This window comes from Eschrichtius robustus, chromosome 2, assembly GCF_028021215.1.
Source record: "Eschrichtius robustus isolate mEscRob2 chromosome 2, mEscRob2.pri, whole genome shotgun sequence".
Classification (NCBI taxonomy): Eukaryota; Metazoa; Chordata; class Mammalia; order Artiodactyla; family Eschrichtiidae; genus Eschrichtius; species Eschrichtius robustus.
The window spans coordinates 69,530,771-69,557,895 of record NC_090825.1 but is presented as its reverse complement, the minus strand read 5'-3'; the positions used below and the strand labels follow the sequence as shown (position 1 = coordinate 69,557,895).

General features: G+C 36.2%; 2 protein-coding genes across 4 annotated transcripts in view; one reads left to right on the top strand and one right to left on the bottom strand.

Moving 5' to 3' along the window:
- On the top strand, window positions 1–26,373 carry CCNH (cyclin H). Of its 3 annotated transcripts, none has more exons than XM_068535617.1 (9): window positions 1–243; window positions 2,149–2,271; window positions 10,236–10,309; window positions 11,381–11,591; window positions 14,792–14,955; window positions 17,997–18,067; window positions 20,242–20,353; window positions 23,420–23,483; window positions 24,074–26,373. In XM_068535617.1, exons 1-9 carry the CDS (start codon window positions 127–129, stop codon window positions 24,110–24,112), a joined length of 975 nt encoding a protein of 324 aa, XP_068391718.1. In that variant the 5' UTR covers window positions 1–126; the 3' UTR covers window positions 24,113–26,373. The 3 variants fall into 3 exon arrangements, with proteins under 3 accessions (XP_068391718.1, XP_068391717.1, XP_068391719.1); XM_068535616.1 differs by having other exon boundaries at window positions 23,420–23,498; XM_068535618.1 differs by lacking the exon at window positions 1–243 and adding an exon at window positions 270–665 and having other exon boundaries at window positions 23,420–23,498.
- RASA1 (RAS p21 protein activator 1) overlaps window positions 23,844–27,125 on the bottom strand; it is a 110,693-nt gene continuing 107,411 nt past the window's right edge. The window contains exon 25 of the mRNA XM_068535615.1: window positions 23,844–27,054. Coding sequence (XP_068391716.1) covers window positions 26,971–27,054 — 84 coding nt within the window. The 3' untranslated portion in view covers window positions 23,844–26,970. The remainder of the gene's footprint in view (window positions 27,055–27,125) is intronic.

Sequence of the window (27,125 nt, the reverse complement as noted above, 5' to 3'; positions counted from 1 at the left end):
CGCCGACCGGCGTCAGTCCGTGGGCTTCCGCGGAATCCTGGTGGCGGCTTATCTGTTTTACATCCCGGTTTTGTGCCGTTGGCGGTCTTCTCTCCAGACTCCCTGGGCCTTGCCTCCGACTTCACCATGTACCACAACAGTAGCCAGAAGCGGCACTGGACTTTTGCTAGTGAGGAGCAGCTGGCGCGATTGCGAGCCGACGCCAACCGCAAATTCAAATGCAAAGCTGTGGCGAACGGGAAGGTGAGGGCTCCGGCTGCCGCCCTTCTTCCTCGAGCTCTATAAACTCTTGTCCGTCCCTCTCCCCCGGGACTTCCCGCACACCTCCCTCCCACCTCCTCGGCGCGGAGTGCGTTTATCTGTTTAATAAGTAGCGAGCATTTTGCTAGGTGCAGTGGGTACGGAGACGGACATGGCCATCCATCCCCGTAATCGAGTGGCAGACAAATAACCAGTAACATGGCGAAGAAGCCTTTGCAGCATGCTTATGTAGTGGGGGACGCTTTTCTTAGTGGCTGTTGTGGAGATGATGGGGAGATGACTTTCCCGGTGGACAGAGCCACAGGTGCAAAGTAGGAGGCCAGAAGTTTCAGGGTTGATTCCCCGGAATGCTCATGATCGTGTGTGGCGGAAGCTGAGTATTTGTGCATGAAAGGTTGGAGAAGGTAAGCAGGGAACTTGTAAGCGGAGGTAAATAGTTTGAACTTTGTGATGGAGGAATAGGGAAACCTTTGAAAAATTTTAAATGGGAAATTTATCAGAGTCTGTTCTAGAAAGAGCTTTCAGGGAAGGAATGGATCGATTGGATGGGGGCAGGGGGATGAGAGACCGTTAGCACAAACCAGTTGACCACAGATGTTTTGGACTATATGGTCTGTCAGCCACGTCCTTCCTGTTTTACTTTTACCTGGAAGTCTCGTCTGTTTCATATCACTTTATTTTTGTGCTGCACAAAGTAGTACATGTTGTGCTAAATTCTAAGTATTTAGCAAGTGTTAGTTCATATAATCCTCACAACTACCCCATGAGGTAGATACTATTATTATCCTTGCATTACATCTTAGGAAACTACAGAGAGGTTGAATAACTTCTCAGGCTATATTGCTAGTAAGTGGCAGAGCCAAGACGTGAAACCATGTAATCTACTTTCAGCATTCCTTGTGTAAACCACAATGCCATGCTGTCTCTATAAAATTAGCACCTGTGTTAATTTCCTAGGAAACTAGGAAAAATTACTCCATAAAAAAATTACCACAAACTGGGTGGCTTAAAACAACAGAAATTTATTGTTTTACGGTTCTGGAGGCTAGAAGTCTGGGATCAAGGTGTTGGCCGAGTGGTGCTCTGCAGCTTCTTTTCCTCTTCCAGCTTCTGGTAACTCCAGGTGTTCCTTTGCTTGTGGCAACTAACTCCGGTCTCTAGCTCCATCTTTACATAGTGTTCTCCCTGTGTTTCTGTCTCTTCACATGTTTTTCTTATAAAGCTACCAGTCATATTGGATTAGGAGCCCATTCTACTTAAGTAGGACCTCATCTTAACTAATTACATCTGCAGAGACCTTATTTCCTCACATTCTGAGGTACTGGGGGTTAGGACTCAACACACCTTTTTTGGTAGTCGTAATTAAACCAATAACAGCGTCAAATAGATGTTTGTTGTAAAATTGTAGTATTTATCAACCATGTAGTGTATTCTGTAGAGATTTTATAAAGATGGAGAAGAGGTAATGTGTTAAGGGTCAGAATTATCCTTGAGGCACTTGTTGATTTTTACCTCAACCTGTGTGACTTAATAACTGAGAAAGGGATATTGAAAGTTTTCCAACCATTGACAATGTGTATCTTCTTTTTGATTTATAAATAGTGATATCAAACCTGTGAACATATGCACACACTCCTCATGATTGCTTATACATTAGTGAAGCAAATATTCAGCTGACATTCCGAGAAATTATGCAATTATGTATAGTTTCAGTTTATTGAATATTTTCTTAAAAGCTATTTTGTGTAATATTAGCAATTCTATAAAGAGAAAATGAGGTGTGGTATATTTCCCTTTGGTTGGAGATATAAACTTAATTTAATCTAGACAGAGAAAAAAATATTAAGATTATCTAATTAAATTTTTGTTGTAACTTCTGACTCACAGGTTCTTCCAAATGACCCAGTCTTTCTTGAGCCTTCTGAAGAAATGACGCTGTGCAAGTATTATGAGAAAAGATTATTGGAATTCTGTTCGGTGTTTAAGCCAGCAATGCCAAGGTCTGTTGTGGTAAGTTATAGTGATGAAGTATAATGTCCTTTAGCTAACTTAGGAAATCTGACTTCTTATAAATATTTAAATCAATTTTCTATCCACTTTACTCAGAAATGCACCTGAGTTATATATTTATACAAATATATAATTTATGTATTTAAGTTTTGTCACATATTTTTCAATAAAGCCATTAAATTATGAATTCCTATGTTGTATCTTACACAGTGTTTCAAGAATCATTCCATATCTAAAGAATTTTGAGGTCTGCTAGATAGGTCATGACATCCTCACTTCATAGAGAAAGAGAAAATCAAATTACTTTCCCTCTAGGTTCTCATGTGGTTGTTTCAGAATATGGTTCTGAGGACCCTATTTGTGTGTGTGTGTGTGTGTGTGTGTGTGTGTGTATGTGTGTACATTGTGGTGTGGTAATGGTGAGGAGAAACAGGTAGTTAGAACTTTTTGGCTATATGGATTTGTGTATACTGTCCCTGTAATTGTTCCTATTGTTTGTGGTTTTTTGGGTTTTTTTTTAATTGGAGTTTATTTGATTTACAGTGTTGTATTAGTTTCAGGTGTACAGCGAAGTGATTTAGTTACACATATACATATATCTATTCTTTTTATTCCCATATAGGTTGTTACAGAGTACTGAGTAGAGTTCCCTGTGTTATACAGTAGGTCCTTGTTGATTATTTTATATAGAGTAGTATGTATATGTTAGTCCTAACCTCCTAATTTATCCCCCACCCCCCACCTTTCCTCTTTGGTAACCATAAGTTTGTTTTCTAAGTCTGTGAGTCTTTCTGTTTTGTAAATAAGTTCATTTGCATCATTTTTTTAGATTCCACATATAAGTGATATCATATGATATTTGTCTTTCTCTGACCTACTTCACTTAGTATGATAATCTCTGAGTCCATCCATGTTGCTGCAAATGGCATTATTTTGTTCTTTTTTGTGGCTGAGTAGAATTCCACTGTATATATGTACCACATCTTCTTTATCCATTCATCTTTCAGTGGACATTTAGGTTGTTTCCATGTCTTGGCTATTGTGAATAGTGCTGCTGTGAACATAGGGGTGCATGTATCTTTTTGAATTATAGTTTTGTCCAGGTGTATACCCAGGAGTGGGATTGCTGGATCATATGGTAGCTCCATTTTTAGTTTTTTAAGGAAACTGCATGCTGTTCTCCACAGTGGCTGTACCAATTTACATTCCCACCAACAGTGTAGGAGGGTTCCCTTCTCTCCACACCCTCTCCAGCATTTATTGTTTGTGGATTTTTTGATGATGGCCATTCTGAGCTGTGTGAGGTGATACCTCATTGTAGTTTTGATTTGCATTTCTCTAATAATTAGCAATGTCAAGGATCTTTTCATGTGCTTTTTGGCCATCTGTATGTGTTCTTTGGAGAAATGTCTATTTAGATCTTCTGCCCATTTTTTGATTGGGTTGTTAGTTTTTTGGATATTGAGCTGCACGAGCTCTTTGTATATTTCGGAGATTAATCCCTTGTCAGTTGCTTCATTTGCAAATATTTTCTCCCATTCTGAGGGTTGTCTTCTCGTTTATGGTTTCCTTTGCTGTGCAAAAAGCTTTTCAAGTTTAATTAAGTCCCATTTGTTTATTTTGTTTTGATTTTCATTACTCTGGGAGGTGGGTCAAAAAAGAAATTGCCGTGATTTATGTCAAAGACTGTTTTGCCTATGTTTTCCTCTAAGAGTTTTATAGTGTCTGGTCTCACATTTAGGTCTTTAATCCATTTTGAGTTTATTTTTGTGTATGGTGTTAGTTTTCTAATTTCATTCTTGTACATGTAGCTGTCCAGTTTTCCCAGGACCACTATTGAAGAGACAGTCTTTTCTCCATTGTATAGTCCTGCCTCCTTTGTCGTAGATTAGTTGACCAGAGGTGTGTGGGTTTACTTCTGGGCTTTCTATTCTGTTCCCCTGACCTATGTGTCTGTTAGTGTGCCAGTACCATACTGTTTTGATTACTGTAGCTTTATAGTATAGTCTGAAGTCAGGGAGCATGATTCCTTCAGCTTCATTTTTCTTAAGATTACTGTGGCTGTTTGGGGTCTTCTGTGTTTCAATACAAATTTTCAGATTTTTGGTTCTAGATCTGCAAAAACTGCTATTGGTAATTTGATAGGGATTGCATTGAATCTGTAGATTACCTTGGGTGGTACAGTAAGTCTGCTACATACGAACCTTCAATTTGCGAACTTTCAAAGATGAGAACATGCGTTTCCATGTCCAATCACGTTAAGTTAGTTCACATGTCTGGCATACATTGTCATATATGTGCATCCTCTACAAGTGGTTGTGCTTTTGTGTACTTTAAAGTACAGTACTGTATAGAGTACAGTAGTACAGTATCTTTATTTCAAACCCAGGATGTCCAGAAGCAAGCATAAAAGCAGTGGAGAGGTAACTGGTACTACTGTACTTTTCAAGGCACTGTACTGTAAGATTAAAAATGTTTTATTTTTTGTTTGTTTTTATGTATTATTTGTGTGAAAAGTATTATAAACCTATTACGGTATAGTACTTATGTAGTTTCCCAATCATGTTACTTGGGTACCTAGGCTGACTTAGTTGGACTTACGAACAAATTGGACTTACAAATGCACTCTGAATGGAACTTGTTCAGATGTAGGGGACTTATGGTGCAGTCATTTTGACAATACTGATTCTTCCAATCCAGGAACATGGTGTATCTTTCCATCTGTTTGTGTCATCTTCAATTTCTTTCATCAGCGTCTTATAGTTTTCAGAGTACAGGTCTTTTGCCTCTTTAGGTAGGTTTCTTCATAGGTGTTTTATTCTTTTTCGTGTGATGGTAAATGGGATTGTTTTCTTAATATCTCTTTCTGATCTTTCATTGTTAGTGTATAGAAATGCAAGAGATTTCTGTGTATTAATTTTGTATCCTGCAGCTTTACCAGATTAATTGATGAGCTCTAGTAGTTTTCTGGTAGCATCTTTAGGATTTCCTAAGTATAATGTCATCTGCAAACAGGGACAGTTTTACTACTTTTCCAATTTGGATTCCTTTTGTTTCTTTTTCTTCTCTGATTGCCATGGCTAAGACTTCCAAAACTATGTTCAGTAACAGTGTCGAGAGTGGACATCCTTGTCTTGTTCCTGATCATAGAGGAAATGCTTTCAGCTTTTTACTGTTGAGTATGATGTTAGCTGTGCGTTTGTCATATATGGCCTTAACTATGTTGAGGTATGTTCCCTTTATGCCCATTTTCTGGAGAGTATTTATCATGAATGGGTGTTGGATTTTGTTAAGCTTTTTCTGCATCTATTGAGATGATCATATAGTTTTTATTCTTCAATTTGTTAATATGGTCTATCACACTAATTAATTTGCAGATATTGAAAAATCCTTGCATTCTAAGATAGATCCCACTTGATGATGGTGTATGATCTTTTTAATGTATTGTTGGATTCAGTTTGCTAGTATTTTGTTGAGGATTTTTGAGTCTATGTTCATCAGTGATATTGGCCTGTAATTTTCTTTTGTGGTATCTTTGTCTACTTGTGGTATCAGGGTGATGGTGGCCTCATAGAATGAGTTTGGGAGTGTTTCTTCCTCTGCAATTTTTTGAAATACTTTCTGAAGGATAGGTGTTAACTCTTCTCTAAGTGTTTGATAGAATTTGCCTGTGAAGCCATCTGGTCCTGGACTTTTGTTTGTTGGGAGTTTTTTAATCACAGTTTTAATTTCAGTGCTTGTGATTGGTCTGTTCATATTTTCCATTTCTTCCTGGTTCAGTTTTGCTTGATTTTACCATGCAAAGAATTTGTCCATTTCTTCTGGGTTGTCCATTTTATTGGCAGATAGTTGCTTGTAATAGTTTCTTATGATCCCTTGTATTTCTGTGGTGTCCCGTCTAACTTCTCCTTTTTCATTTCTAATTTTATTGATTTGAGCCCTTTCCCTTTTTTTCTTGATGAGTCTGGCTAAAGGTTTATCAGTTTTGTTTATCTTTTCAAAGAACCAGTTTTTAGTTTCATTGATCTTTTGTTTTCTTCGTCTCTGTTTATTTCTGTTCTGATCTTTATGATATCTTTCCTTCTGATAACTTTGGGTTTTGTTTGTTCTTCTTTCTCTAGTTGCTTTAGGTGTAAGGCTAGGTTGTTTATTTGAGATTTTTCTTATTTCCTGAGGGAAGATTGTATTGCTGTGAACTTCCCTCCTAGAACTGCTTTTTCTGTGCCCCATAAGTTTTGGATCATCATGCTTTCATTTTCATTTGTCTCTAGGAATTTGATTTCCTCTTTGATTTCTTCAGTGATCCATTGGTTGTTTAGTAGCATATTGTTTAGCCTCCAGGTGTTTGTGTTTTTTACAGTTTTTTTCTTGTGGTTGATTTCTGATCTCACAGCATTGTGGTTGGAAAAGATGCTTGACATGATTTCAGTTTTCTTAAATTTATCTAGGCTTGCTTTATGTCCCATCATGTGATCTGTCCTGGAGAATGTTCTGTGTGCACTTGAGAAGAATATGTATTCTGCTGCTTTCAGGTGGAATGCTCTAGAAATATCAGTTAAGTCCATCTGGTCTAATGTGTCATTTAAGGCCTGTGTTTCCTTATTGATTTTGTTTGGATGATCTGTCCGTTGGTATAAATGAGGTGTTAAAATCCCCCACGATTTCTCCTTTTCTGGCTGTTAGCATTTGCCTTATCTATTGAGGTGCTCCTGTGCTGGGTGCATGTATATTTACAATTGTTGTATCTTTTTCTTGGATTGATCCCTTTATCATTATGTAGTGTCCTTTTTTGAATCTTGCAACAGTCTTTATTTTAAAGTCTGTTTTGTCTGAGTCTTGCTACTCCGGCTTTCTTTTGATTTCCATTTGCATGGAATATCTTTTTCCATCCCCTCACTTTCAGTCTGTATGTGTCCCTAGGTCTGAAGTGGGTCTCTTGTAGACAGCATATATATGGGTCTTATTTTTGTATCCATTCAGCCAGTGTTTGTCTTTTGGTTGGAGCGTTTAATCCATTTACATTTAAGGTAATTACTGATATGTATGTTCTTATTGCCATTTTGTTAACTGTTTTGGGATTTTGTTTTTTAAAGCTATGGACTCTTAGATGGAATTTGAATATATTTTTTTAATTAATTAACTTATTTATTTTTGGCTGCGTTGGGTCTTCGTTGCTGTGTGCCGGCTCTCTCTAGTTGCAGCGAGCGAGAGCTACTCTTGTTGCGGTGCACGGGCTTCTCATTGTGGTGGCTTCTCTTGTTGCGGAGCATGGGCTGTAGGCACACGGGCTTCAGTAGTTGTGGCTCGCGGGCTCTAGAGCACAGGCTTAGTAGTTGTGGCGCATGGGCTTAGTTCCTCCGCGGCATGTGGGATCTTCCCGGACCAGGGGTCGAACCCGTGTCCCCTTCATTGGCAGGCGGATTCCTAACCACTGCACCACCAGGGAAGTCCCTGGGATTGTTTTCATAGGTATTTTTTCTTCCCTTCCTCTTTTGTTCTCCTCTCTTGTGATTTTATGACTATCTTTAGTGTTGTGTTTGGATTGCTTTTTCTGTTGTAGATTTTTGGTTTGTGGTTACCATGAGGATTTGGTATAGTAGTCTATACACACACACACACACACACACATACACACACACACACACAAGATTAAGTTCCTGGTCTCTTAATTTCAAATGCATTTCCAATATCCTTCATTTGTATTCTCCTCACAATTGCTACTTTTGATTTATGTGTGGATGATTTCCTACCTTTATGTTTGCTTTTACCAGTGAGCTGTCCCATTCGTAATTTTCTTGTTTCTAGTTGTGGCCTTTTCTTTTCCGATAGAAAAGGCATTCTTTTGGCATTTTTTGGAAAGCTGCTTTGGTGGTGCTGAATTCTTGTAGTTTTTTCTTGTCTGTAAAGCTTTTGACTTCTCTGTCGAATCTGAACGAGAGCCTTGCTGGGTAGAGTATTTTTGGTTGTATGTTTTTCCCTTTCATCACTTTAAATGTATCATGGCACTCCTTTCTGTCCTGTAGAATTTCTGCTGAAAAATCAGATGATAACCTTATGGGGCTTCCCTTGTATGTTATTTGTTTTTTTTCCCTTGTTGTTTTTAATAATTTCTCTTTGTCTTTAATTTTTGTCAGTTTGATTAGTATGTGTCTCGTTGTGTTCCTCCTTGGGTTTATCCTCTGTGCTTCCTGGACTTGGGTGACTGTTTCCTTTCCCATTTTAGGGAAGTTTTCAGCTATAATCCCTTCAAATATTTTCTCAGGCCCTTTCTCTGTCTCTCCTTCTGGAACCCCTATAATGCAGATGTTGGTGGACTTAATGTTGTCCCAGAGGTCTCTTAAACTGTCCTCATTTCTTTTCATTCTTTTTTCTTTAATCTGTTCTGCATCAGTGATTTCCACCATTCTGTCTTCCAGCTCACTTATCCATTTTTCTGCCTTATTTATTTTGCTATTGATTCCTTCTAATGTATTTTTCATTTGAGTTAAGGTATTGTTCATCTGTTTGTTTGTTCTTTACATTTTCTGGCTCTTTGTTAAACATTTCTTGTGTCCTCTTGATCTGTGCCTCCATTTTTTTTCCTATCTTGGATCATCTTTACCTCATTACTCTGACTTTTTTTTCAGGTAGATTACCTGTCTCCACTTCACTTAGTAGTTCTACTGGGGTATTATTTTGTTCCTTTGTCTAGATTTGTGTATTTTTGTTGATAGAAAATTAACTGAAATTTAAAAGCTGAAAGATTAAAAAGGGGGAAAGGTGTATAAAATATTTTTCTCTTATCTCACAGATTTGTTGTGAATATCAAATATGAAAGTTTTGTCTTAAGTGAAAGTAGATCATACATTTTAAAGTTATACCAAGTGAATAATTTATGGCCCAGAAAAGAATAAGCTCCTAGAAAATATTCTCCATTTTTATAGTTGAAAAAACTGAAGTATCTTGAAAATACCAAGTCCAAAAGTATTCATAGTGTTTTCTGTTTTTTACTGGACCTTTAAGAGATCTGATTCATGAAAAATTTTAAATGTGCTTGCTTTCTATTTCCAGATTTGGTCTTAGTCTTTTCTGATAAGAAAACTGTAACACAGGGTGGTAGGTTTAAGTGATCTTTTCAGATGGAGAAACTGAATCCTTGAATGAACTTCTTTGTGGAATTTGTCTCTATATAACTTGCTTATTTATAACTGTTAGTTTTGGGTTTTGTTTCACATAAAATGACAAAACTAAACTTTTAAAATATTTAAAAAGAAATGTATTTTTTTCTATTCTAAAGTAGATAAATATTTATTTCATTGGTTTTAGCCAAATGAAATAGTTTTTAAAAGTACAGGCAGACCTTGGTTGAAAACAGCCCTGTCCCTTATTAGATTTGTGACCTTGAACAAGTCAGTTAACCTCATTGATATTCAGTTTCTTTTTCTATAGAGATAGCAGTACTTCACCAAGCTGTTACAAGAATTAAAATAAGATGATAGTTTTATACTTGGCACAGAGTGTGGCACATGGGGTGCAGTCAGTAAATGGTAGGTGCTGCTTCTCCTGTTTGGTTTGGCAGCAGGTTAGATCACAGAACCAGAGTGGATTTAGAGAGAAGGCTCATTGCCCTGACCATGTTATTCTGCCAGTATTTTACTAGATTGACTGCTTGAGCTGTGATCATTTGTATAAATTATACAAATATATATAATTGTGTAAACCCCCCCCCCCCCACATTTTTAAAATTAAGCCAGTGACCATAGGAAGGATAAGCCAGGGTGGGTGGGGAAGGACAACAAAGGGTTGGCTGTGGTTTTTCTGTTGTAATTTATCACAATTTATTTTGACTTAAGAAGTAATAAGTTTTGGGTTTTTTTGCAGGTGACTTTTTCAAAGAAACCTTTGCATAAATAAGTTTTTTTTAATACAAAATATAACTTGTATGTGTGAATAGGTTCTGATAATATATGTATTTTTAATCTTAGGGTACAGCTTGTATGTATTTCAAGCGCTTTTATCTTAATAACTCAGTAATGGAATATCACCCCCGGATAATAATGTGAGTATAAGTCTAATTTATTGATTTTCATTTAAGAAGACTTTTATACTGTTTGAGCATGTGTGTGCGAAAAAATGACTTCCTAATAAAGGGTAATTTAGACTTGCATTCTATTCTGAACTTAAGATCCCTCCTGATACTCATTAATATACCTGTATAATTCTTCCTTCCCTGTAATACTGATGGCATCTGTATTGGCACTTGTCCAAATTCAAATTCTGTTTTTCTTAAACTGGCTTCCATAATATCCCTTTCTGTTAGCCGAACCTGTCTTCGCCCTTTTGCTCTGACTGAGAATCATTTACGGTTACTCCTCTTCCTGTACATCCCGTCAGTTTACAAGTCCTATAGTTCCACAGTCATTTCACTTGAACAAAGGTCTGTTGTGTTTCTGCCCTCTGCTAAGCACTGTGCTTATCATTAAAAATAAGGATGAAGTTAGTATGAGACTCATCAAAGAACTTGCTGTCAATTGTGCTGTCCCTGTATATTTTCTCTTTTTCATTTCCATTTCTACCAGTCTAGGTCAGGCCCTTGTTACTTCCAGTCTTGGTTTTTGTGGTAATCTTATTACTAATTTCTCACTCTGAAATTTATGTAGTAGCCATGAGAGTTTCATAGGTTTGTCCCTGAGGTAATAATCCCCTATTTAAATGTCCTTGGAGACTTCCACTGATGGCTTTCCATAATGTTTCTTTAACATACCTTTCTTCTCAGGCCCATATGTACATATGTGTGTACTATTTTTTTTCTCTTCCATCTATATTTCATGATGCTGAGTACCCTTATTCTTCAGTTATTTTGTTTTTCCAGATATTTAGGCTGAACTATATAAAACTGGCATTAAGTTACTAATGACTGAATGCTGTGGCACTGTTACACAGTTCAACCTACTTTTTATAGTCTCTGTATGGATAAAAAGATTAAACAGGAAACTCTTTTTTTAAATCAGTTTCCTTAGATGTCTAGTATAGTCATTTGTGAATATTAGGCAATTTTAGAACATATTTTAGAAATATTTTGGTATTTCTCGAAGTATATACATATACCTCCCCTTATTTTTTCCTCTAGGCTCACTTGTGCATTTTTGGCCTGCAAAGTGGATGAGTTCAATGTGTCTAGTCCACAGTTTGTTGGAAATCTGCGGGAGAGTCCTCTTGGACAAGAGAAGGCACTCGAACAGATTTTGGAATATGAACTACTTCTTATACAGCAACTTAATTTCCACCTTATTGTCCACAATCCTTATAGACCCTTTGAGGGCTTTCTCATTGATTTAAAGGTATTCTTGCTGACTAAAGTAAACTGGTGGAGTGAACTCCTTTGCTGTTGTTCTTTAACCAAAATAATCAAAATTTTATAACTAGTAATGATCCTAATTGTTACACAGTTAGGCTTGCTAAAATGTGTTTGGCCTGGACTTCTAGGGCAGTAGTTCTCAAACTTCAGTGTGCATCAGAATCACATGGAGGGCTTATTAACTGAGATTGTCAGACTGTAGTTCTTGAGCTTCTGATTTAGTAGATTTGCAAATACTGGTCGAGGGACCATAATGAGGACAATTGTAATGCTTTTAAAGACTTAAGATAACTCTTCAAACTCAAGTATACTGTCTTGGATCTTCATACATACAGAATTCTTAATTTTAAACTACAAGATTGCTAACTGACTTCTATTTTTAGAAATTTTACAAAATTTTAATTTTAAACTAGAAGATTGCTAAGTGACTTCTATTTTTAGGGCGTTGTGAACTGAAGTCAATATGTGGGCATCAAAAATAACAGTAAATAAATGTTTTGTCAGAACATTGACAAAAGCAACTTGTTTTGGCCCTGAGGAAGGACTTGGATAGTGTGAGTTAAGTGAACAGAAGTCAAAAACTGGTTCATTTATCTTGAGTGGCCAAATTTGGGTGCCTTCTATATGTCAAACATGGTGCTTGAGGATGTAGTCAAGAACAAGACAGGAACAGCCTCCACTTTATAGGCCTTACAGTCTAATGGGAAAGACAATCATATATTCAGTGTGCTAAGTGTTAACAGAAGGGGAAATACAGGGTACTTTAGAAGGAGATAGCAGATTGAGAGGAAGGGGAGACAGTTCTGAGAAAGTGTAATTTGAAGTAAAATTCAGAGCAAGAGTAGGGATTGGGTGGTAGAAGAGCATCCCATTCAGAGAGACTTTTCTGGTCAAAGGCCCAGACTTAACAAACCATGGTGTACTAAAGAACCTAAACAGAACTTAGAGGTAAATGGGGAGGACTGCCGCGGAGTGCTGCCTGAGTGGAAGGCAGAGTATAGACTGTGGAGGTAACGTTACAGGTTTTGAATAGAGCAATGGGATGCCAGTGAAAGGGTCAAGTCTGAAGAGTGGCGTGATTAGGTTTGCAGCTATAAAAAACATGTTGGCAAACTCATGCATCAGCCTGCGTCAGATGTTTATTGCACACCTGTATGTGTCAGGCATAACGTGGAGAATGGATTCGAATGGATGAAGGGATACCAGTTGGGATGCTGTTATAGTAGTTCAGGCAGAAAGATAGTGGTTGGTTTGACTCATGAAGTGGTAGTGGGTACAGAGAGAGCTTCTTGGGCTTTAGAATCAGTAGAGCTTGAGGAATGATTGCGTACAGAGAGCAAGGACAGTGGAAGAACCCCCAGGTTTCTGGCCTGAGCATATCGGTGGATGGTAGTACACTTATACAGGAAACTGGTGCAGGAGAGATTTATTGATGGTGGTGGGGTAGGGATTTGATGAATTTGGTTTGGGACATGATGATGTTCCATTGCTTGCAAGACATTCAGGTTGGTAGATATTTGTGTCTGGAGGCCAGAGAAGATGGCTAGGCTGGAGGTGTAGATTTGGGCATCACTGCCACCCCAGGAAGATTTAAAGTGGATTGGCCATAAGGACCATTTAAAGGGTAGCTAGAGAAAAGTAAGAAGCTAGTAAGAAGACTGAAGAATATCCAGAGAGGTAGGACTTCTGGAGAAGTGAAGGGAAGTAGAATACTTTTAGAATATAATCAGGGGAGGCTCTCCAGTCCTGCTCAGAATTCAGGCAATCCTGCTCAGAATTCAGGCAAAGTAAAAGTTGACATTTGCTAGATTTAGTGCCAGAAAGGTGACTTGTGATCTTGGTGAAATTAGTCTTCTTGGAGTGTGAAGGAAAAAAGATTGGAGCTGGTTGGGGAATAAATAGGTGAGAAAACAAGTGTATATAACTTGGATTAAACAGCTTGTCTTTGAAGTGGAAAAAGAAGATGGGATGATTGAGAAGATGGGGGAACTGCTAGAAGTAGAAGAAAGGAACAATTTTTTGTCGTGTTTTGTTTTGCATGAGAAACTGATTTAGAAAGCTAGTAGAGAAAGCTTAATGGAACATGTGTAGCTCAAGTTTTCCTTTGGAGTGTGGTAGAAGGGCCTGGCATGGGATTCTGAAGCAAGGTAGAAGAACTGGCTGTTTCTCTTAACGGAGGGAAAGAGGAAAGCATGGGTGAGGATAACGTTATGTTTGGGGATTTAGCCATAGCAGGAAATGAAGTGTCTTTGTTATCAACAGAGATCATTTTCTGAGAGCAGTGGAGTTTCTGAGAATTATCAAAGACACTGAGTCAAGTAGAAAGTGTTTAACATAATCACTGAAAAATGGGAGAATACATTTTCTATGGAATATTTTAGCTAGGCAGTGTTGAGAGCCTTGTTGAGGTCAGTGAACTTGAATTTATAGTAATATTACCAGACCTGCTGGTTGTATTGTTTTCTCTAGCAGCACCCAGAAATCTGGGTAGAGTTGCAAAGCAGGTTGGTTGAATTCGACCACTATTGAAGTTTTGCTGGAAATATGTTGGCAGCATACTGGGGCAGGGAATTGAAGAGGGAAATGAGAACCAGTGGACCCTGGTGGGTAGGAGCAAGTATAGGGATAAGGAACCAGAGGTTCCTGGTGAGGAGGAAGTCAAAGAACAGCTGTGAAGTAATTGAGCAAATGTATGTACTGGGAGAGGGAATGCTGTGGTCAGAGTAGAATGTTGGATTTGTCATATCAGAGGTCAGGCATTTTGGGATGACAAGACCTGTGTGTGATTGTACAGTTGACTGGCTATTTTGTTTCAGAGTATAGAAAAGATTTCTTACTGCTTTGGGACTTGAATGTAGATATCTGAAATATATCTGGGGTTTAGGATTTAGGGTTCATCTTAAAAGGTAAGAATGGTTAGAAAATAGGGGATCATCCATATTTCTTGGGCATATACTAAAAATAATTCTGTAATCAAACAAAGATTCATTTCCCAAAAGTAAACTTTTAGTAGAAGGAATTTCAAATCAAAATGAGGTGGTGCTTTGGTTTCTAAATGAGATCTTACAGGAGTTACTAAAAGTATCCTGTGTTAAGCACTTTCTGGTTTATAGGAATAGTTTTGTACTGTTACTACTCCATTAAACCCTCAGAAGTGATAACATTTGCAAACTTTCTTTCTAGACTCGCTATCCCATGTTGGAGAATCCAGAGATCTTGAGGAAAACAGCTGATGACTTTCTTAATAGAGTTGCACTGACGGATGCTCACCTTTTATACACACCTTCCCAGATTGCTCTGACTGCCATTTTATCTAGTGCATCCAGAGCAGGAATTACTATGGAAAGGTATTATTTTGTGTTTTAACTTAGATTAGACTCAGTCCCTCAGTTTATTCCTTCCTGGAGTCCCAAGTTTGTAAGTAAGGTTCACTTTGTAACGTTAGTCCTTCATATCTCCTGTGGTTGAGGGTTGTTGAGGGCAACTGAGGAAAGAAATGGAATCACCTTTTAAGGAAATATTTAAAAATTCAGTAAAATATTTTTGAGCTAAGAGGATCCATTTATGACTGAAGTAGAATTAAATCAGGTGATCCTCAGAAGACTGATAACAGCTATCAATATATGGCAAATACAGAAGTTTTGTGAACTGGTAAGCAGCATGAGTGCAACAAATACGTCTGCCTTGTTTTATCATTAATCTCCTGCTGTGGAGCATGTATGGAACATGGAATTCAGTAAAGATTTGTTGAATGAATAATACTTGAGGGAATGTCCACATGAATTTTAGTGAGCTATAGATACTAATAGCTGATACATAAGTGCGCACTGAGAACCAGGCTCTGTGATGAGCACTTTACATGAATTAAATTCACTTGATTCTTACAATAATATCTTGTGCGAAGGTTAATTAGATATTTATTATATTCATTTATAACTAAAGCACAGGCTAGCAGTAAGTTAGACTTTAAAAATCTTTACATTTAATTTCTTTATAGCAATTTGATTTCTTTATACCTTCGAAGTTCTGCTTGATTCACTCCTAGAAATAGGTGAGGAGGAAAGATGATAAAACTCTCTAAATTTAAACTTTTCTGCATGTTTGTAATCCCTTGTCTGTAATTTCATAATCCATTGATACAGTGGCAGGAAACATGAACAGATGTGAGTTAGTCTTTATTCAACTGAATGGGAATAGTTTTAGGTTTCTTAGCAGAAATATTAATGTTACTGATTACAAGATACTGCCCCAGAGATATCACTGAAGTATTTCGCATTTCATGGTATATACACCATGTTAAGTTTCTAAGACATGAATAATTCTGAATTTCAAAACAAATCCAAGATAAGGGATTGTGGGCTTGTATTTTGTTTAATTTACGGTATGCCTCTTCTGTATAGACACAGCTCACCAACTGTGTCTAAGTACATACATTTAATCCCAAAGGGATCTATCTGTACCTTCATTTATTTACTAAGTTTAATTTATGGTATGCCTCTTCTGTATAGACACAGCTCACCAACTATATATAAGTACATACATTTAATCCCAAAGGGATCTGTACCTTCATTTATTTACTAAGCAAACCTTTACGGAGGTTTTTTTTTTACATTGCCGTCTATGTACCATGCACTGTACTATACTGTAGAAATAAATATAAGAATGAACAAGCTATCCTTGTAGGAAGGGTGGCCATGCAAATTGATACCTATGGAGTTTGCGGGTATGGAGCTTCCATAGTGTAAGGGAAAAAGCCTCTTTTTCACAATTCAGACAACCAGTTGTTTGCTTAATCTATTTAAGCATTGTATCTTATGCAGGTATATGCTAATTTTTCAGTGGTGAGATTTTTCTTACGTCAGTAGAGAGGGATGAAGGATCCTAAGGTCCAAATTAGAGTGTATTTCACCTTAGAAGTTTAGTTAGTTATAATTTCAGATAGGCAGGTGAAAGTGAAATTGTGGTACCTTGGGCTGATTGCAAATTGAATACACTTTTGTTGCATTCCCAGGGACTATAGACATTTGGGCATTTTTTTCCCTTGAGGAAATGCTTTCAAATCATTTTTAGCTTCTAACATCCTTTGCAACTTTTGAGATACATGGAAATTGCCTTTATATTTATTACTGATTTCAAAAGGGGGGAGTCCTTGTGCTGTTGTTATATTCTGAATGAGGCTTTAAGATTATTAGTCATAGAATGTTACATTGTTGTTGATTAGAGGTTTCTTCTTTTTCATTGGATTTAGAGCTTTATTTTTCATTTCCTAGTTTGACTTCTTAGGTAATGAAAAAAAAAAAAACAAAGATGTCAGAAGTGTGAGGAGTTTTAGGGAGAAAAGTGAAAGGAAAAAACTAATTGTTATTTTGAATTACTGATAACAAGAATTGTATTAGTTGTTAGGGGAGTTACTGATTTCCATATCTAAAATGAAACTCCCACAATAGACGATGAAGATGTAACAGCAAAGGTAGTTATCAAAACTTTGTAATGTAGTTTAAATGATTTTGATAGTTTAAAAGACATACAGCAACAAAATTTCTTAAAGAATCGTCTTTCTAATTTTTGTAATTTTATTTCACCCGAGAAAAATTAATAGTTTTTTTTACATTCATGTTTGAAAGATTACATTGCCTTGAGAATCTGTTCACTTGGGCTTTTATCAGTTACAGATCAAGTTCAAGTATATAAAACCTCAGTAACTAAAAATTTAAAAATAGAAATTACATTTTTACACTGTCATTAGTTCCAAGAAAACAGATAACTGGGCTTTATGTACATTTATGGAATAGTATTAACACCTTTGATCTGGACTTGATGCAAAAAAGATGTAATAGATTTGGAAAGCGTGGGGTGATGTTCTTATGGGTTTGAATACCTGTTTGTCCCAAGAAGAGCAATTATAGTTAACATGGACTTGATATTAAGGGGAGAGAGAATCCTTACTAGTGCCAGGTTTTAGCTCTGCTGCTACCTGACTTTATTCATAACTTCTCTGTCCCTGTGACTCAGATTCCTCACCTGTAAAGTGAGTGAGATTAGACTCATAGGGTCTAAATATTAAACACTTAGCATTAAAAGTATTGAGTATTGCTCCTGTTAGTTTCATATCATTTTCTCTCTGAATATATTATGGAAGTTAAATTAACTTGAACATTAAGCATTTTGAATCTAGTATAAATTGTAGTAAATCCTTAAGACTGTAAGAGATACAGATTATAGTTTAGTAGAGTTCAAAGTATTGTTGTTTAACAGTTTTAAAGTAAATTTATTTAAAAACTAACCTTGATGATGAAATGAACATGGAGGAAAATAATTTATGATGTCATATTTTCTCAAGGTGCTATATGTGTTCAATAGATTTAAATTTCTTTTCTTTCTTTTCCAGTTATTTATCAGAAAGTCTGATGCTAAAAGAGAACAGAACTTGCTTGTCACAGTTACTAGATATAATGAAAAGTAAGTAAAACAGAACACTTTATAAAATACTCTTCTATCACAAAGCTACTTTCTAAGTAAATAACATCCTGGTATTTAACTTGAGATAACAGATTATTGTTTAGATTTACTTACCATGGAGGCATGAAGGATACATTGGTGAAGAACAAATAGAAGGTACATGAAAGAAAGTAGTTTTTACGCAGAACTTTTTACGAAAGTGAAAATATAATCAGATTCAGAAAGGATTGAGATTCAAAACAGGGTCCTTTTAAAGTATACCCAGATGTGATGAGCACTGAAAAAGATCTCAGGGAATTAAAGCCTAATTAAATTTGAAACTTCCATTTTGTAGGTACATTAGCTTTAACTAGTTAATATGTGTCATTTGCTAGTTCTGCCAGTATTTTGAATTTGGCCCAATGAAACTGATTTCAGCCTCTTGGGCTTCAGAGCTGTGGGAGAATCCATTCTGTTGGTTTAATAAGCCTTACTAAGTTTGTGGTAATTTTTAATAGCAGCCTCAGGAAACTAACATAGCTCCTCACAACAAAGAATTATCCAGCCCCAACTAGTGTCGATGCTGAGAAACACTGTCTTAAGGGTTTTTTTTTTCTTCTTTCACTTTTTAAAAATATAGTTGGTTTACAGTGTTGTGTTAGTTTCAGGTGTGCAGCAAAGTGATTCAGATTCTTTTCCATTATAGGTTATTACAAGATATTGAATATAGTTTCCTTAGCTGTACAGAAGGTACTTGTTGAGTCAGAACCTCCACTAAACTCTGGGTGGCTAGGTTAGCCAGTCCTTTCCATTTTCATACTTGCTCATGTCACACTGCATGCTCATGGCTACTAGACTACTCGTTAGGGTTAAAAACAGTGTGTTTGTTTGTTTCCAAACCTTTTGTGCCAATTGTCCTTGTTAATAAAATTTATGGTTTAAATACTGAATAAACCAATAAAATATGAGATTGAATATCTTGATCTTGGATGAGAGGGAGTACTTCTTACATGTTTTATGTTTCGAAAGTCAACATGCTTCAGGGCATGGAAGTATCATTTCTTATTTCTTTGCTTGAAATTATCTTTGACGCCTTCCCTCTTTGAGAAAAATGGATTTGTGATTTACGAACCATAAGGTAGGTTTTCAGTTATACCACTAGAGGGTTCACTTCCAAAGCTAATTGCAGTTTGGCCATAGACATTTGGATCAGGGAATTTAGTAGGTAGAAGAGGTCTTAAAGGTAACTCACTGTGCTCATTTTATAGCTGACAGTTTTATTACTGATTTTGTCTCAGTACCTTTATTTTACTCCATTTGTTTTAGTACAAAATAAGAATAGTTCTTGATAAAACACTCAGAGCTTTAGCGATATTAAGGTATCTTATTCATCATTTTTCACACAAAGATACTGTCCTAAGGGTGTTAAGTCACTAGTATTAATTCAATTGCAAACACTGCTTTATTTGCATTATGAAATAAGTCACTCATTTGGAGCACGTGCCTGGCTAGTAATAAGCCCTGGATCTCTCATCATTTCCCTAATAAATCTTGAGATTTATGTTCTTTGGTTTATTGTAGTTGAATAACAAAATGGACCAGGGTAGAGGATGTTTCTGCGATTTTAAAGTCAGTGCTGTTACCCTAAAGAGGACATATTTGTTTTCTTGGTCATACTTCATTGTATAGGTTTTGTATTTTGTTAAAGCAAAGGATCACTGACATGTTTTTACTAAGCATCTTCCCTTCATTACATGTTATGTAATAATGGTTTTCTTTGTAAATAAGTAGTACACTCTTGGCCTGCCATCTGTAGGATAGAATCTTATGAATATGGTTGGTGGCAGGGAACTAATAAGCATGTTTACTAAATCATGTAGGGATTTTTTAAAAGCCTTATTAAAACTAAGCAAAAAGTGACCATGGTAGGATTTTAAAAAAATACTGACTAGTAGAGCATGCTTATCTTTAGGCCATACATGATGTGGGCTAAGCAGCAGACAGCTATGATAACTTAACTAGAAGTATGGTGTTCAGTGGATTTTAATGTGGAACAGTATTAATCCTGGTAAGAATAATCACATTTCAAGAGTGTTTTTTGTTCCCAAAACTAGATGGGAAAACATCATTCAACTCCCTTATGAGAACAAGGCTTTTTATTATCTACTATAAATCCTTTTTTTATCTCCACATAGGCATGAGGAACTTGGTAAAAAAATATGAACCACCCAGACCTGAAGAAGTCGCTGTTCTGAAACAGAAGTTGGAGAGATGTCACTCTGCTGAGCTTGCACTTAACATAATTACGTAAGTAGATGCGAGACTGTTAATTCAAGAATAGATATAATTGTTACTGTCTCCACCTAGTCCTTAAATTACTTAATTGGTAAATGTTTGCTCATGTGGGGAAAACTGACTTACCCATTAAATCAGATTTTTTTTATTGACTGGAGATTTCTAACAGGATTAAACATGAAATAATAAATTACGAATTTGGCTTTCATAGTACATTCTGCTCCTGCTTTGACTAACGTGTTCTTTGGCTTGTGGGCCCTGTCCCGTTCTGTTACTTCTTGTGGGGTCCCGTGGGCAGAGTCTTCCTAGGGAATTCCTGCACCTCTTCTTGCCCTTTTAATCTTTCAGTTCTTTGTAGGTCTGGTATCTCCTCTGAAGAACAAGTATACTGTTCCACACTTATTTCTGTTAGCTAGGGTGGGGAAACTTGGCGTATTTTCTCTCAGTAGTAACTTTATATTGAAGACAGAACCAGTAGGAAAATGTGCTGTTCGATCTCTTCCTGCAGCCATAAGAAACACTGTTAATGTGTCTTATTGATTTGTAGGCTGAATGTGGAAATCACCATTTTCAAGTTCTTAATGCTTTGCAGTTTGAAGGATCTACTTAACCCTTTTAGACATTTAAAACAATTGAGGATCTGGGCAGGTATAGGAATGGTAAAACTATTATTTTCTATTCTGTGGAATGCATTCTGTAAAATTTACTGGGGGTTTAGCTCTGGCATCTGAACAGTAAGATGCATTTGAGATGTTTTTGATCTCTAATCGGGGATTGTATCCTATTGGATAATATATGAGAAGCCAGAACAGCATTCCAGGGTCTTCAAATCAGGTACACATGACTCAAATTCTTTAACTATAAAGTTGTAGTAGGAGGATATCCAAGGACTTACCAAGTGTGCAACATATGGGACTATATTATATTTGTAGCTGTAACTGTAAAACATGGCTTAGCATAGAACTTAAAATTGGTAAATTTCATTCCTGGGTTTCAGTGGTAACTAAGAGGAAGGAAGGAGTGATGGCAGAGAGGTAAAGAAAAATGTTGACTTTAATGAATGAAAGTATTAAAGCACTGATTTATAATCTTTTCTCATTGATTTTGAAATGGGCTTAGACCAGGCGTTGGCAAACTATGGCCCATGGGCCAAATCTGGGCCACTGCTTGTTTATAGAAGTAGTTTTATTGGAACAGAGGTACACCCAGTAGTTTGCATTATTGTCTACTGCTGTTTTCACACTATAGCAGAAGAGTTGGGTAGTTGTCACAGAAACTGCATAGCCTACGAGGCCTAAAATATTTACTCTCTGACCTTTTCAAAGAAAATTTTGTCAACCTCTGAATTAGACCATTGAACTATTAATCCTACCCTTCCACCTAGGTAATGGACCATAATCCAAGATTCCTAATTGCCAGAATTTACATCTTACTCCAGGTGACCATTTGCTTTGCACTGTGTCAAGCAGATCTTGCATATCTATGAGTACTTGAGGGGTGCTTCTCAAACTGTCTGTAAAGGACTGTTGGTTTTCTTTTTAACCCATTACAGACCTATACTTTTGTAAAATATAACCAATTACTTAGAAAAACAAAATAAAAAGACATAAAAAATAAGCTTAAATTTTATTAGAATCAACAGTCATAAATAAATCTATCAAATTGCTGTAAAAGTTTCTAAACATACACTTAATTTCTGTACTTATCTCATTGCACACTGGAAATGGTTCAGGGACCAGCAGCATTGGTCCATGGACCCACTTGTAAGTACTACTTTAGGGTAAAATATCTTTCCTTGGTCTTTAAAATTCTTTTATCTTTTTCAATACACAATAATATATTGTCATTATTAAAGCCAGTTAATACAGGTAAACCAAAGTTCTCCTTGACCAAAACCTAAATTCCAGTTTCAACTGAGAGGTAACTTATAGTCGGTGTCTTACCTTTGCCAAGCTTTTCTCTGTGTATGTGTATATGAAATTAAATAACAATAAATAATTGTTTTCATATAAATCGTATAACATTTAATAGTATCAATCTTTAACTTTTGCCAGTCTGGGTGAAAAAATAGTGTCATGTTGGTATTTTAATTTGCATTTCCCCTAATACTTTGAAGCATTGATATTTCTGTGTTTAACAATCATTTGTGTTTCTTCTGTATTGCATAATTATAACCCGTGCCCAACTTTCTGGTGTTATTTTCTTGTAGTTCTTTTTATATACCCATCTTTCTCTATATATCATACAGCTATTTTCTTCTATTGTTTCTTTCACTTTGTTATTTAGGCACCTTGTCTTTTGCTTCACACTCTTACATCTGAACCTTTCTTACTCTAAATTAATATTTTATTTTTGCCTTTTGTTCAGCTGTAAAAGCAATTTACAATTGTTTGTGCCTGGTTTGAGGTAGAAATCTAGTAATATTAATTTTTGTTCAAATAAGTAACCTGTTGTACCAGCCATTTAAAAATATTTCATGATTTTCTCTAGGTATTTTAAATACTCATTTATTACAGATTAAATCCCTATATATACTTGGTTGTTTTTTTGCCTGTCTGCTCTGATCATTGATACTTGTAATTCTTTGCTGATACAGTCAGCCCTCCGTATGTGCAGATGCAGAGCACCAACTGTCCTGTTGCCATTTTAAATAAAGGACTTGAGCATCCAAGGATTTTGGTATGCATGAGGGGTCCTGGAACCAATCCCCTTCAGATACCAAGGGACGACTACCACACTTTTAATTACTATAGTTTACATATATAGTGTGTGTTTTGATGGTAAGTGGGACGAGCTCCCCGTGCTTTGTTCTCTTTCAGATTCTTTTGCTATTTTTGCAGCATCTTTCCCAGGTCAGAGTTTGACTTGATAAGCTCCATGAAAAATTATTTAGAATTTTAATTAGAATTGCATTGAATTCAAAGAGTAATTTGAAAGATATTGTCTTTCTGTCCATACTTTCTCACCTCTTTCCCTTTATCCAGGCTTTGTTCTTCAATAGACGTATCTCATAGCCTCGCTAGCTTATAGATTCTGTTGCCAGTATAAGATTGCTTGTTGATGGTTGCTTAATTACAGGAAAAAGAGGAAAGGTTATGAAGATGATGATTATGTCTCAAAGAAATCCAAACATGAGGAGGAGGTATGTGCTCCAAAGGTAAATTTTAAGTTATCATTGCTGTATATTCTGGTACAACCATAATGTTAAGATTTTACTGTTCCAGAGTGCAAGCATTATAGACAGAGGTGTTGGGTATTGGAAAGCTTTCATTTCTTTTTTTGCATCCTTTATGTACATTGTCCATTATTAGAGGAATTTTTCTCACTTCTGTCTTGGCCTGTTCTGAAGCAGTATAATAGTTACTTGATGAAGAATCCCTCCTAAGGTCATAGAAGGCAGTAGGGATATATTTTTTGATCTTCAAGGATTCTTCTCCTACCCTTGTTTAAAAAAAAATTGTACCTGGCAAGTCAGATAAAAATGAATAATCAGAGGCAGAAGTTCACAACTGTAACATTTATTCCTGTCACTGGACTAGTCTGGTGAGACCATGCCATATTATTATAAGGTTAAACTGCTACAAATTTTCCTGGTTTATTTACCTTTTATAATCAGCATAGCGAAAGGAGAACATTTTCCTAAAGGGAGGCAAGGAGGCAAGAAAGTAAACAGTACTGGTTATGCTTCAGTATAGTGTTATCCTTATAACAAACATTTTCTTTCCTTCTTAGGAAGAATGGACTGACGATGACCTGGTAGATTCCCTCTAAACATCTGAAATTGATTTGTCAATGCTAACTAATCAACAGAAGGATGAAGCATATCTGGCATTTAACTTCAAAAATGAAGTAATGTGAAAGCGTCAAAATATATTAGACTTTTCTATTTATGTTATTTAAAATTTTTTCCTTTCAGGGTAGCTTTATGTGAAGTAAAACATCTGCAAAGGAGCCAGAATAGCACCTGGTTTGGGTAATCTTGCCCCACCATGACTAATAGCAAATCAGTCTTTCTATGGTAGCCAAATTAAAGCTGTAATTTATTTGCCTATATTGTTTATACAAGATGTCATTAAGCAAACTTATCCTTTTTTAAAAAGGCACCACAAAAGACAAAACTTAGTAGTCAGTTTTAAAAGTGCTAAGGAATGTTGGCTATTATAGCATTTATTCAGTTATTTAACTGTGATCTTATTCAGTTCCTAGAGTTGGAACCAGAGTATGAAGGTCTGTCAGATTGTTTCTGGAAAATGGGGTTGAAGGAATTCTGAGAAACTCAATTGCCCTAAATCTAAGTAAGTTTTACAGATGCAAACCTCTCCTCAGTGTCAGTGCATCCCAGGATGTACTTTTCCATAAAGTGTAGGTACCATTTAATTACATTTCAGTATTTGACGGTAGTATTCACTATATGCATATCCTTCAATAATAATTCTTTAATTTTAGGTTTGCGTTGTTTTAATTTCCTTCTCATTGAGGAATGAGGAATAAAATTCATGAAGCGTGGTTTTATAAAAGTGGAGGGGAAGAAGCCAAAATTGACAGTCCTTCACTGCAGTCCCGGTGAAGCAGTGGTCCTGCCAGGCTCTAGACAGAAAGGCAAACTGTTCGGAATTTATCTTGTTTCTTTTTTAGGTCACTAAAGTTTGGCGTCAGAGCATGGTCCACATTTATCTCTGAAAATTTTCCTACCCTTTAAAAAAATGTTTAGAGGTTTCATTTCATCATTGACCACCTAAGTTACTCCAAGGCCTACAAAGGTAAATGACAAGTAAGTTTCCTATTCCAGCTTAAGAAATAATAAGCATGTCATTAAGATTAAAAAAAAGCAGAGTGTCTTTAGGTTTGTGGGTTTTTTTAGAAATAAAAGGCAGGAGAAGCAATTCAGGTTGAGAAATGGCAGGTCAGTAATGGTTAAAAAACTGAGTGCTGAGCACTAGAATCGACCTTTTTGCATATTGTTGAAATGTTTTTGGAGATGTCCATATCCCTTCTAGTCTCTCCTGGAAGGAGACCAAATGGCATACTATTGTCTAACTAACTAACTGAAAAGCAGAGGGGAAAAGATGGAATTAGGTTGACATCAAGAAAAAGGAGCACCTGGTGTGTTTGTTAGTGTTTTGCTATCACTGTTCAACTGTGATCGCAGCTACTTCAGGTCTAGCTACCTCTATACAAATAACAGCATTTAATACTTGCAGCTAACTGAGGGTTCACAAAATTTCTGCATAGTATAGTTTTAACAACACTTGAATGCTTAAAATACAGGAAGAAACAAAGTGTTGTTGCTCTTAGAACCTAGGCCTTTAGAAAATTTTTTTTTTTACTGGGGAAATGCTTTTCCCAGTACATCCCTGTCTGTCTGGCTCTCTGTATGCCTTCTCTCCCCTGCACAGTTTTATGGGAGGGAATGAACCGTTAACAAATACATAATGGAATCCTTCAAAAGAGACCATCATCAGCCAGAAAAAAAAAAAAAAATCTCATCTCCCTGGGCCTTGCTCTGGTACTAAATTTGAACTGCCCCTAAAAGGAGGAAGAAAATAATGAAATTATTAAATGTTTAGCTGTATTTAGACAGAAGTAATCAGATATTTATATCCCTTGGTTTTATTTTAACTTACTTACTTAACCCTTGTGGATACTTCACAAAAATACACATACAGAAGCAAATAAAACTATACAGTCAAACTAAATATCCAGCAGATACAACAAGTAGTCAGAAGGGCAAAGATGGATAGCTGTTCAGTGGCTGATGAAATTGTTTGCATAATTTAAAAAAATCAACTTGGAATTAACGAATACTTTCAATGAAAGCATTCTAGGATTTTTAAACATATAAATCGGTAATCTATAAAACAGTTGAATGGGTAACATGCGTTGATCAGTACACAGTGACCAATAATATTTATTGAATTCAAACTATTTACTGTTGTAAACATTTAACAAAAAAGCATTATGAGATCTAAATACAGTCTTTGACAATTCGAACAAAATAAGTGGTATGTTTAAAAAATAAAGCTGATGAGCAATAGATCCATTCTATATATTTTCTTTCAACAGTTCCAGCAAAGAGAAATAGCAGTTATTTTAAAAAAGTATACAGCAAAGATTGTTCCTATTGTAATGGTAAACTCTGGAAACTGTAAATACAAATAAAGTCATTGAACAGTCAAACGGTCATATTCCTAATTCAGGAAGAAGTAACAGTAAGAGCAGTCCGCAATCCAGTTATACTCAATTGTCAACAGAGAACGCTTTTTTTCATAGTTCTTTTTCCAAGAGACAGCAAAACTTTGGCAATTGAATGTATTGAAAATATATTTTCCAAGTTCAAGATACGGTCATAGCATTGTGTGAAAGGTGATCTGTACACCAAGGCTCAGAGGTTGGTAAAGATTCCATATGTGGAAAAAGTGCAAATATCCTGCACAGATAGCTTACAAAGCTGCTGGCGCAGTTACTCACCAGCAGAATCTCGAGTTTTGTTTGCATAGTTCACACATTACTGGAATGTGGAAAGGTGTGCTATTTTTTGGCAAGAGCAAAGGAGACATTATACTGATGTGAATTACCATGTTGGGCATGCTGAATCCATGCAGAACACTGCGGCGAAGGGTGGAAGGTTGCTACCTGACATCATTAGTTTTTGTATACTGGTTTTGTTTTTGCTGAAGCAGTTCTGTTATAGCCAGAAGCTTTTTCAGTACGTGCTAGACAAGGAAAAACAGTATGAAAATAATTAGTAAATAAATGAAAGCTTGGTCAAATCTCAGGGATGGGA